Here is a 20,541-nt window from a genome sequence, read left to right as displayed (position 1 = left end):
AAGTCCAAAAAAAGGAGGACAATGGATAATATTTTGGCTACAAAATATTTGTTGATCTTCGTCCAGTTAATGACAGTTCACCTACCAGGAAACAGCCATGTGGTAAGCTAAACACCGACACTGGACAAGGTTGAAACATACTGTGTATATGTGTCTTGTATGTGTATTGTTTTGAAAAATTATTATTGATAAAACTATTTTAATCATATTAGAAAATTTGGAAAAATAATTACTGAGATATTTTTACATTAAGTTTGTACGTAAAGGAAAGATAACGCTTACATATACAAGAAAAATAACTCTTTCTCCCCAAGATGGTGGTAATTCAATTCATTGTCAAATTCGTCATAACGCCATAAATTCAAAAGAACAAAAAGGTGGTTTATCAAGAGTTGATTGTATTATATATACTACAGTGGAACCCCGTTATTACGTTTCCCCTTTATTACGTTGGAATTTCAAAGCACAAAACCATTTCTTAACAAACCTATATAAAATAGACCTCGTTATTACGTTGTCCTAAAATGCCGGGACTCGGTATTACGTTGTAAAAATTCCGACAAAAACGTAATAAACCCCTAATTATTCAATAGTGATTCTCAAAATAATAAGCCATTGACACCTTGACTGCCTGAGGCAGTCACCACGTAAATTTCCTGGTCTGTTTGGGGATTAGAGACGCTTGACTGATCACGCTTCGATAGATCTAGCGACATCAATACAGGTGAATACCCTGTATAGAAGCCAGTGGTAAACAATTAAATAATGTTCATTTAGAAATTGTACTCTATGAAATTTACTTCATTTTTCATATTTTGATAACCAAAGAAATAATTTCTCAACCACCTGCGTGTTCAGCATAGTGTGATTACCTTCGCTATTAAAACTCTATTCACGGACAGCTTTGGTACCAAACAAGAAAGGCAAGATTTATCGTAGCAATGTTACAACCGCTTGGGTAACTGCTTGGACATAGGTGACTAAAGGTGTTCAATTAAAAAAATTGTTCGTTGTTTGGACATGCAGCTTGGGTGTTCGTAAATCTCGTCCATACATACACCAATCTATCGGCCGATTCGTGCACGGCATTTACCTCAGTGAATATTTTAAAATCCCTTGATGCGCACGTGATTTTAGTGCCATCATTTAGCGTTATAAATGAAATCTTCGTGCATCATTATATTTTTTTATGTGGATTGCACTTAAATTGTTCTCCGTGCATGTTTATGTTGGTGAGAAGTGTGTAAGTGTTGGGTATCATGTGCGTTCTGTGTCTATAGTTTTGTTGTTTTTTTGGGTGGGATTTTTTTTTATTGTGTTGTGTATTGTGTAATTAGAGAACTTAATAAAAACGATGTTTTGTTATTTTTTTAATACGAATGTTGAATACGAACCAGAACGAGTTATTGAGAGAAATTTACATGAATGCATTGTTTTAAAGTTGAACAAAATGGAGGTCCAAACGAATGCAGAAAAAGCAACGTTTATCAAAACATCCTTATGTATCCTACACCGAAATAAAGAAAAGGGATAAGAACATGAAGAATTACGGACATTAAAGATAAGATGTAAATAAAACAAAGTATCATAGTCTTTTAAACAAAGAAACAGTAAAGATATATTCACACACCCCTTCACGGAGTACCAACGGACGATATACAATTTCCAAATGATAATTTTAACGGATTTCACTGGGAATGTTTATTACGTTGCCCCCGGTATTACGTTATTTTATCGTGACAAAATGGAAAACGTAATAACGGGGTTCCACTGTATTAATTAATAAACATATATAGTTATAGGCAATGAAATCTTCATTGAATTTTCTGGGTGCAAAAAACAATAGAACATAAGCCACTGTGCTACAATGTTATCTACTAATTGACTGACTGAAAAGACATCTATATAATTCTCATGATGCTCTGATAATAGTGATAAAAGTTATGTTGTATGAAAGGTGAAGATAACAAATAGTGATCAATCTCATAACTCCTATAAGCAAACATAGACCCCTGGATACCCCAGAGGTGGGATGAGGTGCCTAGGAGGAGTAAGCATCCCCTGTCTATCAGTTACAACCACCATGTGATATGTTAGAATATATCAAATGTAAGACAAACATTCAGCATGTTCTAGTCAATGCTAGTGATGGGCAATCGGACCTAATACCACAATCGATTATCAGTAATAATTGGACACATGTAATCGATTAATAATTGATTATAATCGGAATTGGCATTTAAGTGTTTTCCCCTCAAATTAGATGTAACAGAATCATTAAATGTATGGAAACAACATTTGAATTCTTCTTTGTTTCATTTATTCACTGGTATATAAATCAGAATTCCAATATATCAAGTAATGGAATTTATCTATAATTTCAATGTATCAAAGATATCGGAGATAGGCTCCTTTATTTGACTGTTGAATGTCATTGTTGTTACTGTCCTTCATATCTCCCGCCATTTTCTTTGCTTATTTTTGATCGGGTTTGACATACAGAAAATAAAATTTGAACAACGTTGAAGTGATTTCCGGATTTTATTTGGTAAAGAATGTCGGTGACTTTTATTTTGTAATCGATTAGTAGCATCGTAGGTCTCTGAACGACCGACAATCGATCATCGACGACAATCGTTTCATCACTAGTCAATGCGGTACAAAACTTTGTAAAAATATGTTTGGTTGTGAGTGTTCGAGTTTCCCTGATGCCCCCCAGTGAGTCTACTCTTTTTCAAAAATCAAGAAAATGGTCTTTTGTGTGTTAAGGAGGTTGTGATCCTTGACACAGGGCACCCTTTAATGTCCCATCTGATGGACATAAAAGTTAAAAATACATAAACTGGTAAAAATACAGATCATTTCGTTTATATGAAGAGTTGTATTATAAAGGTAATCAATTTTTTTTCCTTAGGTGAAGCCGAGGCCGAGAGCAAACCTATTTCCTGAGGTGAAGCCCAGGGAAATAGACTTGCTCTCAGCGAACTAGAATCTTGCTGACTCCCTCAATAATGATATATACTTTAATCATTAAAAAAATCATAACAACCAATTTCACTAAAATTGACTTAACCATTCTATGATGAGTCAAGATTTTATTTTTGCTATGCAGCTATATTTCGTGTTGTCACATTGGCAAGTAGAACCTGGAGGGAAAAAACATAACAACCTAATTGTTATGTTTTTACTTGTGATGTAGGACTGCTCGAGTATGATGCAATTAAATTGTATAATGAATATTCATTACTCCATTTGGAAGACATCAGAACTTTCCATAAGATAAAAAAAGGCTGTTAAGTGTTCCAACTAGCTGTGTGTCAGTTCATTGAATTCGCACACTTTTCTGCTGGTCATTTTATGACCATTTACAGGGAATCAGCAAAATATGTTGATCTACATTTCACAGCGTAAAAAATCAATGAAAGCATAATAACATCAATTGACAAATTCAGTGCTCCCACTGGACCAGAATTCCCTTTCGTCACTTTTTCGGGGAGTGGCGCGGCACAAATATTTAATATCACATGCTTTACAATTATTTCCATCATATTATTTATTATTTTATTCATTACACTTATTTTAGCATTTTGAATCAGTTACATTACTTAATCATATCCAGCTACCATACCTAAACATTTCTTTCAGAAATGATAAGTTGATTTGTTTGATAAATTCTATTATGGAAATCAAAATTCAGATAATAAATCATATAAATATAAACTTCATGATGCTACACCCCTCAGTGAAAAAATTGTGTACATTGCCCGAAATGCAGATGTCACAAAACATCAAGCCCAATTTAGAGTCTTATCTCAACCATTCCCTATTAAATTTCTGTTTTTGTATGGAAGATTTTGCAATTTGGACACAATCAGATGTTTGAGCAGGTGGGGTTGACTGTAAAGCCAATCATAGATATTTTTTTTAATTTTAGACTGACTAGGGTCAGAAGCTACAAGTTTAGTGTCAAAATAGAATGGGGTGCATAGTCTTATGAGATTAGCATTTTTATACTGTTGTGCACCGAACTTCAAAGAAAATTATTTATTAAAACTGCTATGTCCATATCAATGGTGACCGACCGTATTGTTTATGAAATATTCGAACTAAAATCTTGTAATCAACGAGCTTGGTCGCAAAAACAAACAATTGATGTATTCATATATACATTATACACAATAATACGACCAATTTAATTAGCGGTCGGTTCTCTGGTTAAGAACTGACATTAATGTGGAGATGATAACACGATAATGAATAAGACTTTAAATGTTAAACAATTGACCACAGCAGGGTAAACAGCTGTCCGATGTACTTTATTACATAATCACCCACTTTTTTGCAGGCATAAATTACCTGAGGCTGTGACCAGCTCTGTGTGCACTGGAGCGACGCGAGATTTCCGGTCGCACGCATTGACTGAATAAACAGATTTTGACTGCATAAACAAACAGGCGATAATGTGCCACTGACAAAGGATTAAAAATACAATTTATTGCAAAAAGGGATTTTTGCCACTTTCAATTTTTTTTCGCCATGGTTGAAAAAAATTCGCCATTGGCGAAAATGACGAAGCCCAGCTCGAGCACTGATTGACATTTATAAAGAACAACTCGCATCTGCCGATCTCCATTCAATGTCAGATCATGGATGTAGGTGCACCCAGTTCAGAATATATTTGATATTTTTAAATCCCTTTATAAACACTGTTCACTTTTAAGAAAATTGTGTACATATTATCAAGGTCATACATATGCCGGCAAGTAATCTTCATTCATTGAAGCTTTGGGAAATATTGAACTTTGAAGAAGAAAAAAGACCACAGCCAAGGTCCTTTTCTCTCTACCTTGAACCTGGCTGTAGTTGACAGTTTATTGTTTAGTCAGTTCAGGTCACAACAGATAAATATTCAAAGTAGCAGCATCTTGAACCGTTTACACATTACTAATCACCATTTACCTCTTTGTTATAAACATCACCAATAGTTCCGTCCATGCTTTCCTTCTAATAATATTTGAAGATGGCGCCAGGTTTTCAGCAACTCGTACTTTTAATGTGTCGATTATCAAATCTCTCAAAAGGGAGTTCTGGGTAACTAAAAGTAATAAAAGGGTCTTCAGATTAGATGTGTATGTTTTATTAAATGTAACACTGACCATTGACAATTCCATATTGGCTACATCCAAACATCAGATAGAAATTTATGGTTGTCATTCCTCGAATGAGTCATCGTTCAAATTCACTGTTGCATGTATTTCCGGAAGTAATTAAAATTCTAATCATCATTCAGATCTTCGAAGAAAATAGTGTTTATTTTGCTTTTCTTCTTTTACACAGAGAAAGGTCTTTTGAAATCTGTTCAGCATGACAGGTCACACGGCTGGCGATCCATTAGAGTGCTTCAGCGTAAGTCTTACCCGGGCTTTAAAAGTCAATGCTTGATTTACATATGAGAATTAGAGATAGATGGATGTTATGTATGCTTTCAATATCTGATCCAAGAACTCTTTTTTTTTCTTACTCTGAGAACTGTTTTATGTTTTACATTTAACATAAGCTAGAATTATTCTTGGTGGTAGGTGCCGATATTAAATTCATTTAGATCTTGATAGATGCACAAGGGCTCGTCACGAATTGACCCTTTCTATTCTATATTTACACAAGGGAGGAATCCAGAATCCCAAAAATCGCTAACTCAAATTTTCATTTGTCTCCTTTTTATATTTCGAGTACGTTAAATCTAAGAGGCCCTATCTCGATCAATCAAGGAAAGATCATAGTTTGTAAAAATTACCTAACATCTGTTTGCACCGGCAATAAATATGAAGAACCAATGCATTTTCTGTCGTTTTTGAACCACAGGAACTTTTCATCAATCACTCAAAATAGAGACGCGTTCTAATTGGTCAATTCAATTCGCTCTTATGCTGTACTATCGGGTCATAATGTTTTGATCGCCGGTGTTGGAGGCATAGGGAATTTTTTTTAATATGTATACGGTGTGACCGTTGAGACGAGCGAAGACCCATGACATCTTATAACACGACTTTAGGCATTTCATTTAACGCGGGAAATATAACGTGGTTGATGTAAGCAGTGCATTGTGACGTCATCATTAGCTGCGATATTTTTTTTCTTCCAAACCAATCAATTATCCACAACAAAATGTACAAAGGTATGGGAAAGCTTGTTTGGAATTTAAAATCATTTGTGGTACTTTCCAAACTATTTATTTGTTTTATCTATGGGGTTGGCAATGATTATGGGTAGTCCCCATAATTTTTCAGTTGATGAAGAGGAAATCACGAGACTCAATGGCGTAATCATTGGAGCGAGCTCGTTGCGTCGCTTTGCGACGCGATCTTCGCTCGCTATTAAGAAATAATCTTTAAAAATGTTCTCTGCTCTCAAACTTGTGTGAGAAAAGCTAAATACATGGTCTATGTATAGCCAAGGTCACGCAAGCCGTTTGACTTCCCACTCAAACGCCTTGGAGCATTCTATTTAAAAATATTACACCGCGAGGGGGCGCTATCGAAAAACGAAAATGGCAACACCGAAGGAAACAAAGACCACAGCTGTTGTTCTAAATGTCAGTTTATGTGTCGCTTGTTCTAAAGAAAGCAAACGTTGTGTTTTTGCAAGTTCGAAACTTGGTCCTTCATTAGAGAAACCAGTGACGATATGACCAGAATTATGCTGACTTCACGAGAACTAGTATTACTATGCAGGTCTTCTTCAAACATTAATTGCGGTAGAATCGTATACAATAGCGATTCCCCATAGCCTGTTGGTAATACTGCCAACACGTCTGACCTATGTGCTAATTTAAGTAAACACTCTTTCTGTAAAGGTTTCAGCGAGAATTCGATTTTTAAATCTGATAAAACTTTGTTTATCTTCTGTTCGACTGCGTCCGTCATCGTTATGCATCAGCCAACCAGCTGCTTTATCAGAATTCGGATAAGCCTCGTTATGGAGTGTAAATGTTTATCGTAGAGTGCTCCTAGACGTTTGTCTCGTAGAACACTGCATTGACAAACGTGTAGGTGACCTAGACTAGGTCTATGTATGGCATATGATACTCAGGGGACCGATAGGCCTTTGAACTCGGGTTTGGTGTACAATTGAATTGACCAATAAGAATGCGTTTTCTATTTTGGGTGATTGAGGAAAAGTTCCTGTGGTTCGAAAACGACAGAAAATGCATTGCTTCTTGATATCTATTGCCGGTGCAAACATACATTAGGTATTTTTACAAGCTATGATCTTTCCTCGATCGATCGAGACCGGGATCGTAATATTTAACGTCCTTGAAATATAAAAAGGAGACGAATGAAAATTTTATTTGGCGAATTTTGGGATTCCGTATTCCTCCCTTGTGTAAATATAGAATAGACGATGTCAAATTTTAATAAGACAAAAATTTCGTGACGAGCCCCTGTGGATAGATGTGCAAGAGACGACGTGAGGCGAATTCACAAATTAAATTGAGCAGTCTTCACGAAAACATTTAAAACTTGCTGGCCAGTCAGACCAGTGAACTGTCTAAATTTACTGACCCACAGTTAAATTTACTGCCCCCCCCCCCCCCCCCCCCCAATTTTCATTGTACATGTTGATCACATACATTATGGTGGAATGCATTGTAAAATTGTACTATTAATTTACTGAAACTTTATCAAATATGATTATTACTCATACCCACCCTAAGACATCCTTTCTGTCGATACCAGTAAAGCAACCCGTACACAGTATTTTCTCTCTCTCTTCTCTTCGTCCGCAAACAACAAGACTACAAATTCACGTATATTTCACAAACATGAAAACAGCACGAGTGCACCTTAGGAAGTAGCCTTCTCTACCAACATCAAATGTAAATGATTGATTAATTCTAAAAACTATAGAAATTGCATAAAGTCAGAGATAACTGCAATTGACGAAGTTTGTTTTAATTGGACAATGCAATAAAGCAGCAATTACCCGTTTACCAGTGTACAGTGTGATACAGAAAGCGGCCATTTTGTTGTTTCATATCCAAGTGATCAAAGTACAAATTATCTTGACAATTACAAGTATAGTTATCGTTCTTTACTTTAAAAATATAAACCACGATGTCCAAACACTTACTTTATGAGCTATTTATTGATTTATTTTTATTTTGATGGTAAATTTAAGCAAATAAGATGTTTAGAATAGCTAAATCCAACATTATATATAATGTGACTTACAAAATGTCTACAATCCCATCGGACTTTCTGATTTTTTTATATTTTCACTGACCCTACCGTAAAATTCCCTGGCCTCAGTCTTCAGACCACCAAGTTTTCGTTAAGACTGATTTGAGATAATTCATGAAGGGTATAACAATACAGCAATATATCTATCGTATTGATCACAGGTATGTATGATACATGTTACCCTGCCGCTGTAGGGTATCGTCAGTATGACGTAAGTTATATTTGTCTTCATCTGGGATGATTGTGAGTGTGGCTTAAGTTTAAAAGTGTTGTTAACCCTTATTCTAGTGATCTTCATTTGTTAATGAGCTACGTGTTGATACAGTAGGTCTTGTAATTTTTATCTTGAAAATGATACTAAATGTACTTCCACTACAACATGAATAGCAGAAAACTAAGAAATGAAAAGTGGTCAAAGTTCAAAAACTATAATTGTGATACACTTCATATCACATATTCATGATTGTGAAGTCACCTGTGATACTCGGGTACAGGATCAACAAAGGACAAATGGAGACTCCCCCCTCATACTTCCTACTTTACACAACCAACAGACTGGGTCTCTTAACTTTAATTTTGTAAAGAGGAAGTTTACCAAATTTGATCCAATGTCCCACCTACCAATTAAAAAATGTCTTCAATTTGCAATAAAATGAGTAATTCTTGCAAATATTTTGCATTGGAAAACCTTATTTTTCTCATATTATTAACATATTACATTATAAAGTTTCATGCATGACCTTTGATTCAATGCATGAAGGAGTTGTTAATCAGCTGTAAGGTTTTATCCCCCTACATAGCAAAATATCTAACCAGCATCGAGCAAGGAGAATAACTCAGTTGATTACATTGGAGACAAAATCAGCCGTGGGAAATGTCAACCACATGGCTCCAAATAAATGACAGGATGAGAACGTAAAAGTAGAAGGATCAATATGCATGGTCTCAATTTCTGTACCGAGTGCAAAAACAATGTTGAAAAGCATGAAGACCACAATGGGGGAAAAAATTCCACACTAGCTTCAGAGTATAAATGAACAATGATGCCATTCAACTGTCCAAATAAACAATTCCAACCACTGCCATGACTCACTGCGAAACAATGACTGCATTAAATCTCATACTAAGTTACATAAACTTAAATGAACTGTTTATTTTGCATGTCATTTATATGAGCAAAGTGATATAATTAAATGGAATTGAGCATGGAATTAAATTTTTTGTAAAAAAAATGTTAAGGAGTTATGCTACACTAGAGAAATTTTATATGGATGAAAAGTGGAAGATATGTTCATTGAGGATATGAAATTGAAAACTTTCAAATTTACTTCATTTAGTCAAAAAATGCAGTTTTAGTGGAAAGCAATCTGAAAAAAAATTAAAACCCCTGCTGGACTCGAACCCGCGATCTTAACGAACTTATAGTAGTTAAAGATTTACAATGCTGATGAACCTGTAAACAAACAAACAACGGACATTAGGAGATCATTTTGTCTCGAAGATTGCTTATTATGAGATAATGTGTCGTGACCCTGAAACAACAAGGTCATACGGTTGAGATCATTTAATAAAAAAGAAGAAAAATTTATATGGGCCACAACATTGTAGTAGATATATTAAGGCCCATTCTTGGCACATAGGTTGCTTTTGACGCTAAGGTTTTGTTGTGACCCAGAATCAAGATCATTTTAGTAAGGTCAAGGTCACAAAAAAAGTTAAAAAACATTTGTCTGTGACATAATGTTGCAAAGGAAGGATCATAGTAGAAGTTCATAACTTTGCATGGAAAATTAAAGTTGCTTATGATCAGACCGTGTGTCATGATCTTGAATTAGGGTCATTTGATAAAGGTCAAAGTCACTGGTTGAAATGTTAGAATATATGTTCAAGCACTTCAAGACCATAACTTTGTAATTAAGAGACAGTAGAAACTCATATTTGGTAAAAGGGTTGCTTATGACTTGACTGTATGTTGTGGCCTCGAATTGGAAATATGGTGATTTGGTCAATATCAAGGTTATAGATAAAAGAAAAATATTTGTCCAGGGCATAATTTTGTCAGAAGGAAATATTGGAAAAAGTTATCTTTAGATCACAAAAAAGCCACTGATGACATCATGCACTCGGAGTTAGGAAGATGCACTTGTTATATATAATCGACATGCAACTCTTCTAATCTGAATTAGTTGTTAAGCAATACTCGGGTTACTGTTTAGGCCTATGGGTCTCATTTTACATGTGTGTGTAATTTGTATTCATCATGTGTAATAATATCGTCACAAACCATGGGTATTGTTTCCATTCTATTCCACAATAGAAACATTAACCTGTGGTTTGCAATGATGGCGTAATCATTGTTTTGTGAATGTTCTTCGTCAATAAAGTATTTGAATTTCTGATTTATAGAGATGATCTGATATTTTTAGATCCCACTCGTTCTTGAGAAAGAACCAGAAGTTGATGGATTGGGTAATCCTATTTCTGGACCAGACGGTAAACAGAAGTACAAATGTGGGTTCCGTATTGGCGGGGGTATTGATCAGGACAACACAAGGAGTCCTCAGGGATATCCAGACAAGGTACTGGTCATTTATTGTCAGGTACCGACGACCACACCTCAGCTAATCTACGGGAAACATAATGATGACATTTATTGTCAGGAACCGATTACCGCACCTCCGCTAATCCACAGGCAACATAATGACCTCGGCTAATCCACAGGAAACATAATGATGACATTTATTGTCAGGTACCTACGACCACACCTCAGCTAATCTACAGGAAACATAATGATGACATTTATTGTCAGGAACTGACGACCACACCTTGGCTAATGTACTGGCAACATAATGATGGCATTTATTGTCAGGTACCGATTACCACATCTTGGCTAATCTACAGGCAACATAATGATGTCATTTATTGTCAGGTACCGACGACTGCACCTCAGCTAATTCACAGGAAACATAATGATGACATTTTTTGTCAGGTACCGATTACCGCACCTCCGCTAATCCATAGGCAACATAATGACCTCGGCTAATCCACGGGAAACATAATGATGTCATTTATTGTCAGGTGCCGATTACCGCACCTCGGCTAATCCACAGGCAACATAATTAGGTCATTCATTTAATGAAAATAAAAACAGTATAACTACATGTATATATGTATATGTATGTCTTAGTAGACTTATAATACGCAGTCCGTAACAATCAGGTTATTACATTAGTCAGTATAATGGTGAATTTGAAAGAGACATTCAGAGTTGTAACTGGATCCTTGAAAGAAACAATTGCCTTGATTGAAAGCTGGTCAGAGGAAATATCAAACTCGAGAACTTATAGGCACAAACATGTATACGGGATTCAGAAAATTGTGTGTGTTTTCCTTTATTTTCATTGTATTACATAGAGCCTGGAAGTCATTTTACAAAAAAATCAAAGGACTCACCAGTCATATTTGAAAAATGATTTTTTCATTTATTTAGTTGCATTTCTTTTACTTCCTGTTAATTTGGAAACGCATATGAATTTAATACACCTTAGTTTACTTCGCATTACCGCCATGTGAACGGTTTTTTAATTTGAATTAGTTTAATGTGCATTATTTTACTTTGCATTAAATTTAATGCAAAGTAAAATTTAAAGCGCAACCATGTGAACAGGGCATTATTTTCATACACATCAGGTGTGCAACATTGTCATTTAATTAAGGTCATTAATAAAAAACAAAGAAGAAATATTTTTGTAGGTCACAACTTTTTTTATTTGCTGTATATAAGAATATTTTAGTGCTTTCATAGAACTGGTACTTACAAGTTAAAAATGAATGATTTTTATGGAAAGTTATTACATTGAAGGGTGTTTATGTGACCTACATACACGAGGGCGGGCCTGCAGAGAGATGCGGTTTACAGATTCACGATAAAATTCTACAGGTAAATATGAAATATCTCAAGGATAAAATTTCAGTACAAACACGCTTCAATTTTTTCAGATAGAAAGGAGTGATATTGAATATTATCATGTAAAATATCATTTATCTGTATCAATACTGTCACACAGAAATATCATTTATCTGTATCAATACTGTCACACAGAAATATCATTTAACTGTATCAATACTGTCACACAGAAATATCATTTAACTGTATCAATACTGTCACACAAAATATCATTTAACTGTATCAATACTGTCACACAGAAATATCATTTAACTGTATCAATACTGTCACACAAAATATCATTTAACTGTATCAATACTGTCACACAGAAATATCATTTAACTGTATCAATACTGTCACACAAAATATTTAACTGTATCAATACTGTCACACAGAAATATCATTTAACTGTATCAATACTGTCACACAGAAATATCATTTAACTGTATCAATACTGTCACACAAAATATCATTTAACTGTATCAATACTGTCACACAAAATATCATTTAACTGTATCAATACTGTCACACAAAATATCATTTAACTGTATTAATACTGTCACACAGAAATATCATTTAACTGTATCAATACTGTCACACAAAATATCATTTAACTGTATCAATACTGTCACACAGAATATCATTTAACTGTATCAATACTGTCACACAAAATATCATTTAACTGTATCAATACTGTCACACAAAATATCATTTATCTGTATCAATACTGTCACACAAAATATCATTTAACTGTATCAATACTGTCACAAAATATCATTTAACTGTATCAATACTGTCACACAGAATATCATTTAATGTATCAATACTGTCACACAGAAATATCATTTAACTGTATTAATACTGTCACACAAAATATCATTTAACGTAGTTCCACACTCCTGTGACGTCATAGGATTTTGCAAAGTCAATGATTTAATGACAGGAACATAAATTTTGTTGGAATCTTTTTCAATAGTTATTGTAAAAAATCTTGTTAGCCATAAAGTATTTTTAAAGTCTTAGTTATATTTGATTAGTCAATGATGTGTTTCAAAATATTGAATCCAAGGACAATAACTCTGTTTTCATTAGATTATTTATCAAGTCCATAATGCGATAGATTTTCTTTATTTTTGACAAACATTTTACCAAGGTGATAAGGAATCATTATCTGTGTCTTTTCATGAAATTACATAAAATTTTATTCTCGAGTGATTTTAAATAGCTCAGCTGTATGGTGCAAGATTTCAGATTTTTATGGGGGTATACATAATCTGGAAGCTATAGATTTGAAATTATTAAGGAAAGGTATGGATTTTTTTCCATAAATAACTATAACAGATGTAACTCTACTAATATAAACAGAAAAAATGATATGTAATCCATGCTATAAGGAAAATGCGCCCACATTTGTTTGTTTTTTAACATTTTGGAGAATAACGCTAATTCAATAATTTTGCACATATTATTCTAAAACTTGATGAACATATTGAAAATGACATGTGTTTTAGTTATTGACATGTTTCCCGATAAATAAATGCAATTCAAAATATATTTTGTTGTTTTTATATTAAAATTACAACAAATAACCGTTTCCAATGAATTTAATAAAAATCTACATCGGGGTACATGACTTTAGTGGTGTATGTAATGAAAATTAGTATGGAAATCCTTAAATGTTTTGCCTTTTTTCATTACTCTGAATGTTAATTTATTGATTCCAAACAAAAAATTGCTACCTAAACCCCAAAAATCCAGGACTAAGGACCCACCTTAACTGTATCAATACTGTCACAAAATATCATTTAACTGTATCAATACTGTCACACAGAAATATCATTTAACTGTATCAATACTGTCACACAAAATATCATTTAATGGTATCAATACTGTCACACAGAAATATCATTTAACGGTATCAATACTGTCACACAAAATATCATTTAACGGTATCAATACTGTCACACAAAATATCATTTAACTGTATCAATACTGTCACACAAAATATCATTTAACTGTATTAATACTGTCACACAAAATATCATTTAACTGTATTAATACAGTCACACAGAAATATCATTTAACTGTATCAATACTGTCACACAGAAATATCATTTTACTGTATTAATACTGTCACACAAAATATCATTTAACGGTATCAATACTGTCACACAAAATATCATTTAACTGTATTAATACTGTCACACAAAATATCATTTAACGGTATCAATACTGTCACACAAAATATCATTTAACTGTATCAATACTGTCACACAAAATATCATTTAATTGTATCAATACTGTCACACAAAATATCATTTAACTGTATCAATACTGTCACACAAAATATCATTTAACTGTATTAATACTGTCACACAGAAATATCATTTAACTTTATCAATACTGTCACACAAAATATCATTTAACTGTATTAATACTGTCACACAAAATATCATTTAACTGTATCAATACTGTCACACAAAATATCATTTAACTGCATCAATACTGTCACACAAAATATCATTTAACTGCATCAATATTGTCACACAAAATATCATTTAACTGTATTAATACTGTCACACAAAATATCATTTAACTGTATTAATACTGTCACAAAAAATATCATTTAACTGTATTAATACTGTCACACAAAATATCATTTAACTGTATTAATACTGTCACACAAAATATCATTTAACTGTATCAATATTGTCACACAGAAATATTATTTATCTGTATCAATACTGTCACACAAAATATCATTTAACTGTATCAATACTGTCACACAGAAATATCATTTAACTGTATCAATACTGTCAAACAAAATATCATTTATCTGTATCAATACTGTCACACAAAATATCATTTTACTGTATTAATACTGTCACACAAAATATTTAACTGTATCAATACTGTCACACAGAAATATCATTTAATTGTATCAATACTGTCACACAAAATATCATTTTACTGTATTAATACTGTCACACAAAATATTTAACTGTATCAATACTGTCAAACAAAATATCATTTAACTGTATCAATACTGTCACACAAAATATCATTTAACTGTATCAATACTGTCACACAGAAATATCATTTAACTGTATCAATACTGTCACACAAAATATCATTTAACTGTATCAATACTGTCACACAAAATATCATTTAACTGTATCAATACTTGCACTTAAAATATCATATAGCTGTAGCAGGGACTTTCTTAGAAATTGGAAAATATGACAAAATTGAAATTTCAGCGATTGCTTCATTTCAGGTCAATGGACATGACTTCACGGTGGTCACCCACAGAAAGGCGGTGGAATACATTCAACGAAAACCGGTTTTAAATATGTTAGTGTATCGTAAAGGTGTACCAGCAATAGCCTCAGGTGATGGTCAGCCTCAGTTCCAGTCGTACAGTCAGGACAATTATTCTATGCAATATCAGCCCAATGCTAGACTATCATAGCTGACTGCAACCACAGATCGTTAGACAACTGCCAGCATCTTGTCATCAGTAGCAGTGTGTAAGGTTTGCTGCTACAGATCCTGTGTCAGCTATATAAACTGACTAGCGAAATACTTCAGAGATGATGGAGATTAATATTCAGTCACTGAGGGCTAAACCCTATCATTTAGTGATTAGAGACTGTAGATATACATATCATTGTAGTGACGTTTAGCTTCTGTATGTAAATCTCTACGTTACAACATTTGGGTGTGCATTTATAACCTGTATTTTTTTTTAGTTTTATTCCGACCATGTACGCAATCTGTGTTGTTAAAATGTGTGCTGATTATTTTTCAGAATGTTGTGGATTCTGGCACAGTATCATTGAATTTAATTTTAGATGATAAATTTTATTTCATATAATGAAATAGGATTACATTGTATTTGACAGCAAGTATATTTTTGGAGATTGATTTGTATCTAGACATATGTATACATGTTTGTTTGTAAGATTTTTATCATTCAATTTGAAAAATTGTCATTGTTATAATTTTTGTGGTTGTAATTATTCAAACAGCACTGTATAGGCACACCGAACTTGTGAAATATATTTTGACAGTCTGCTGTGTGATATTTGGGCCTTGGTTTTTCTCCCTTGGAGGTGGACGTCTGACCCGTCTGTTTGAATTTGTCTAATATGATCACACAGAATTTGTTCACAGAGATTATTGACAGTATGGAGAAATCAGGAATGTAAAACTTGGGTTGTAATACATTCTGGGTTGTGTCTATTGAGCTCTTCGGATTACAATAGTACTACAATGCATGATGGCTGTGATGAACAATCTGACCTGTCTGTGCAGTAATGTAGAGTGAAGGTCAGTATCCTCATGTTTGTGATAACATTACCTGTATTTTGTAACGTTAAGACCAGAAAACTCGTATTATCAATGTCTGCGTAAATTTATCGTATTGTGTAGATTTACGCTGCTCCAGTCTTCATTACAGTACAGAAATCTGGTCTCAGATTAAAAAAAATAGTGATGTATACATTTTGTTTTGTCAGGAATTTTAAAATAATTATAAAGTCGTCATGTTTAGGAGGCTTTAGGAGGATTGAAACTCGTGTAGTGATTCTGAGTTGTTTTTTTTTTAAATGTCTCATGTGGCATAACCAGCATATATTTATGCATTCATAAATGACAGGGATTGGGGTTGGGTGTTTGTGTGAGTTTGGGAGCTGTCGTGCGGCTATTTTTTGGACAAGGTCTGGTATAACACGATTTGCATTACATGAGTATGATATGATCTACAAATTTTCTTCTCTGTTGTTTTTTCTTCTCTAAATGAGGTTAATGTAAACCAGCTTTTATTTGCATGTGAGAAATTTACATGAGAACTTCAACGGTGCAAATATTTCATGGTGCGAACCAGTCCTTTAATGTTTCTTGTATTTAAGATAATCTCTGATGCGAAAATTAGTAACTACAGACCAGTTCATCATTGGTAAATTGTGAAAAAAAAGTTGTCATGTAGAATAACAGGTGTACAATTTGAAGTTGTTTTGCTTCCTTTGTCATGGTTGATCCGATGGAGATTTTATTTTTACTTTGAATAGACAATTTTACCGTCATCTCATAACCTCCCAAAACTAATGCAAGACAACTGTTTGAAGCAAGAAGACATTTGCATATAAAAGAACAATTGTACAAAGAAAAAGTGTACATAGGTCACATTTATGCCAATTTTAAGGGGAAATATACAAATCACAAACCATTTAGGTATGATATTTGATTTATAAGTCTTATTGTTTGTGTCTGCTACCTCCTCCCCCCCCCCCCCCCCCCCCCTTTAATTATATCCTACTAAATGCTACAAATAAAACTTTACTGAAGGTTAAGATGATGGAGGAAAGTTTTGCAGGATGGATTTTTAAAATCTTGACAAACACTAGGCATCAATATAACCATGACATCATTTAGTATTGTTGCAAATTCCATTTTCATTTTTAACGGGGATTACATAATGTTCTCTTTCCCTTTGTGTAAATGTCCAACACTGAATATAGGTAAATTTTTGCAGATAGTTTGTACATTTTTGTACTCGTACAATATTCAGATTGTGGAAATATGTGTATGAAAGCAAATTGTATTCTGGAAAAATCGCAAAGAAAGTAATGATGACATCTCTACAAGACAGCATAATTCAATAAATTCATCTGTGATTTTTTGTAAAGGGAGTTGCACTGCTAGTCTCAGTTTGGGGACCATGATTTTGTAAAATATTTTGTGGAATATATTTACTATGTGATTGAAATAATTTTCATTGGTACAAAGAGAAAAAGTTAATATTGAACATGTGTGTTGTCAGAAAAGTTATATTGAACATACGTGTTGTCGGAAAAGTTATATTGAACATATGTGTTGTCTGAAAAATTATATTGAACATATATGTTATCAAATTGATGAGAATAACTAATTGGGTTATGTAACAAGTTGCTCAACTTTAGAATTATTGATTTTTCAGGTGGTTTTTTTTCCACGGATTAGACAAAAAATTAAAGAAATGTGTATATGTTTGAAGTGTTAAGTACTACGTCCATCTCTTTATTTGATTTATTTCCCTTATGTCATCAAAGATAAAGGATTATAATCTTTGGACATTTTTCTTGTTTGTCATCTTTATTCCAAGAAAATTTGAAATGCTGACTTTCTGAATGAACAGGTTGTAAATCAGAGTAAATAAATTATTCTTATATAAAACCTGCATTATTACTTGCCTATAGTGTTCATATACCTCATCCAATTCCATATGTGAGAGCATGTTTTGCTTATGATAAATTTTTAAACTGAGGCAGGCTACTGACAAATAGGTTGATGTTACATGGGTTTAAACAGTTTCAATGAAAGTCAGCATTTTGTAAATTGTTAACAATCTGTTATTAGGTGGAATATTGTTTGATGTGTTTTATACCAATGTTTAAGCTGTTTTCATCCTGATTTTGACTACAGATTACTCCTTTTAACTGATCAAGATAGAAGGCTCATGGCAGGTGGGACCAGTCAATAGGGGGATGCTTACTCCTCCTAGGCACCTGATACCACCTCTGGTGTGTCCAGAAGTCCATGTTTGCCCTACTCTCACTATTTTTGAAATTTTATTTAAATCCATCTTTTTCCAATTCGAATTCCAAAAGAAAGGGATAAAGTTGATAAATTGGACTACAGAGCACATTGATTAAAACATTGTTTGCTTTTCATTCCAATGGTTAGTGGATATGCAATGCAGAGAAATACAATCAGTGAGGTCAATATGATGCTTTAACTATCCGAGGGGTACAGCATTCAAGAAGGCAACATGAATGTTGTATTTTGAGGGTAGCTAAAACATCTTCTTGACCAATAAAATGTCAATAATTGTTTTATCATATGATCAAAGTTGAAAAATTGAAACAGCTTCTAGATCCTATGGAACGATGCCTTGTCAGCCATTTTGTATATAGCTAAAGTGCAAGACTAAATCAAAAGTGATTGGAAAAATGAATTTCCATTGGAAAACAAACAAGAGGCCCATTGACCTTAACAGTCACCTGAATATCATAGCTCAGATTTGCCTCAATATGGAGCCTTGTACACATGTTTATTATATTTCAAAATTATACATACAATTCCTATTCAATTACAAAAGAAGGAAAAATGAAAGTTTGAAGCATATATGTATATAATTTTGACACACCCTGAAAGTTTAACTCCGACCCATGGGTTGTGAATTTCACAATTTGAGAAGAGGACAACAGAACCATGCATTTAGTTGATCTCCCATAACTGAAAGTAGAAAAGGAAAAAAAACCAGATTTGTATACATATTCATGTGGCCATATAAGCCCTGCCCAAGGGCCAGGAACCATGAATTTCACAATACATGTATTAGGTAGAGAGCTTCATGGACATTATAATCATGCATTTAATTTTTCTCAAATATATATGGGAGTAGAGAAGATTTTGTAAGTTTTAATTCATGTTCACTATATTGTTATATTGGCCCCACCCTAGGGCCTGAACCCCTGACCCAGGGGCCATGAATTTCACAATTTTGATAGAGGACTTCATAACCATGCATTTAGTTTTTCTCCCACATCTATGGGAGTGGAGATTTTTTAAAATATGGCTTTTTTTAAAGCATATTTGGCCCCACTCATGAGGCCCGGGGGTGATAAGGTAATAAATTTCACAATTGTGAAATTTATATTCCTCTTATCCTAGAAATGCTTCACACCAAAAATGGTAACAATTTGCCTTGTAGTTTTCAAGAAGTTAAAAATATAAAATTGTTAACGGACAGCTGACAAAGATCAACGGCAATAGGTTACCCGAGTGACTCGGGTTCTTAGAAACAGATATGTTCATTTAGTGATACACAGGTGTTGATTTTACATTTTTACTTGCAACAAGGAACTATCAAAGTATGCCAACTCTAAACTAGAGATGGTTATATTTCCCCCAATATTTTTTGCAGAAGAGGCAGTGAATTGTACGTGAAATGTCAAGGAAAATTATATTCTATTGAGAAATATTGCACATGTCCTTCAGTTTTTTCTAGTAAGTTCCATAATGATCTTCACCTTTAAACCCCAAAACTCTGCTGCATGTGAAATATCAATCAAGAAAAAAATTGGTCTGTTGAGTATCTGCAAGCTTATTTTATAAAGCCCAGCAACCTTGACCTTTTCACCACTCTTGATAACAAAGTTGCATGTGAAGTATCATATCCATCCAGCAAAAAATGTGGCCTGTAAAGCATGTACACAACACAGTCACCATAATTCCAAGGGAATACCTGGTAATCGACGACAAGTTCACAAGGAATGAATGTTATAAGCTCGACATACTTTGCTATCAAAT

The 20,541-nt window shown here is 33.6% G+C and overlaps 2 protein-coding genes across 3 annotated transcripts in view; one reads left to right on the top strand and one right to left on the bottom strand.

Annotated features, from left to right (window-relative positions):
* The window catches only part of LOC125667899 (nucleoporin NDC1-like), a 25,382-nt gene extending 20,252 nt beyond the window's left edge, over positions 1-5,130 (bottom strand). Inside the window, exon 1 of one of the 2 annotated variants that reach the window (XM_056164049.1) lies at positions 4,960-5,130. In XM_056164049.1, coding sequence (XP_056020024.1) covers positions 4,960-4,995 — 36 coding nt within the window. In that variant the 5' untranslated portion in view covers positions 4,996-5,130. The remainder of the gene's footprint in view (positions 1-4,959) is intronic. The other variant, XM_048901577.2, reaches the window with a different exon arrangement.
* Positions 5,131-5,240: 110 nt separating this feature from the next.
* LOC125667907 (tax1-binding protein 3 homolog) lies at positions 5,241-18,302 on the top strand. The gene is made up of 4 exons (XM_048901586.2): positions 5,241-5,406; positions 10,667-10,819; positions 12,103-12,180; positions 15,464-18,302. The coding sequence occupies exons 1-4, from the start codon at positions 5,365-5,367 to the stop codon at positions 15,656-15,658; spliced, it is 468 nt and encodes a 155-aa protein (XP_048757543.1). The 5' UTR covers positions 5,241-5,364; the 3' UTR covers positions 15,659-18,302.
* Positions 18,303-20,541: the final 2,239 nt, after the last annotated feature.

This window comes from Ostrea edulis, chromosome 4 (assembly GCF_947568905.1).
Source record: "Ostrea edulis chromosome 4, xbOstEdul1.1, whole genome shotgun sequence".
NCBI lineage: Eukaryota > Metazoa > Mollusca > Bivalvia > Ostreida > Ostreidae > Ostrea > Ostrea edulis.
The sequence above is the reverse complement of the archived record's forward strand: the minus strand, read 5'-3'. Positions and strand labels throughout refer to the sequence as shown.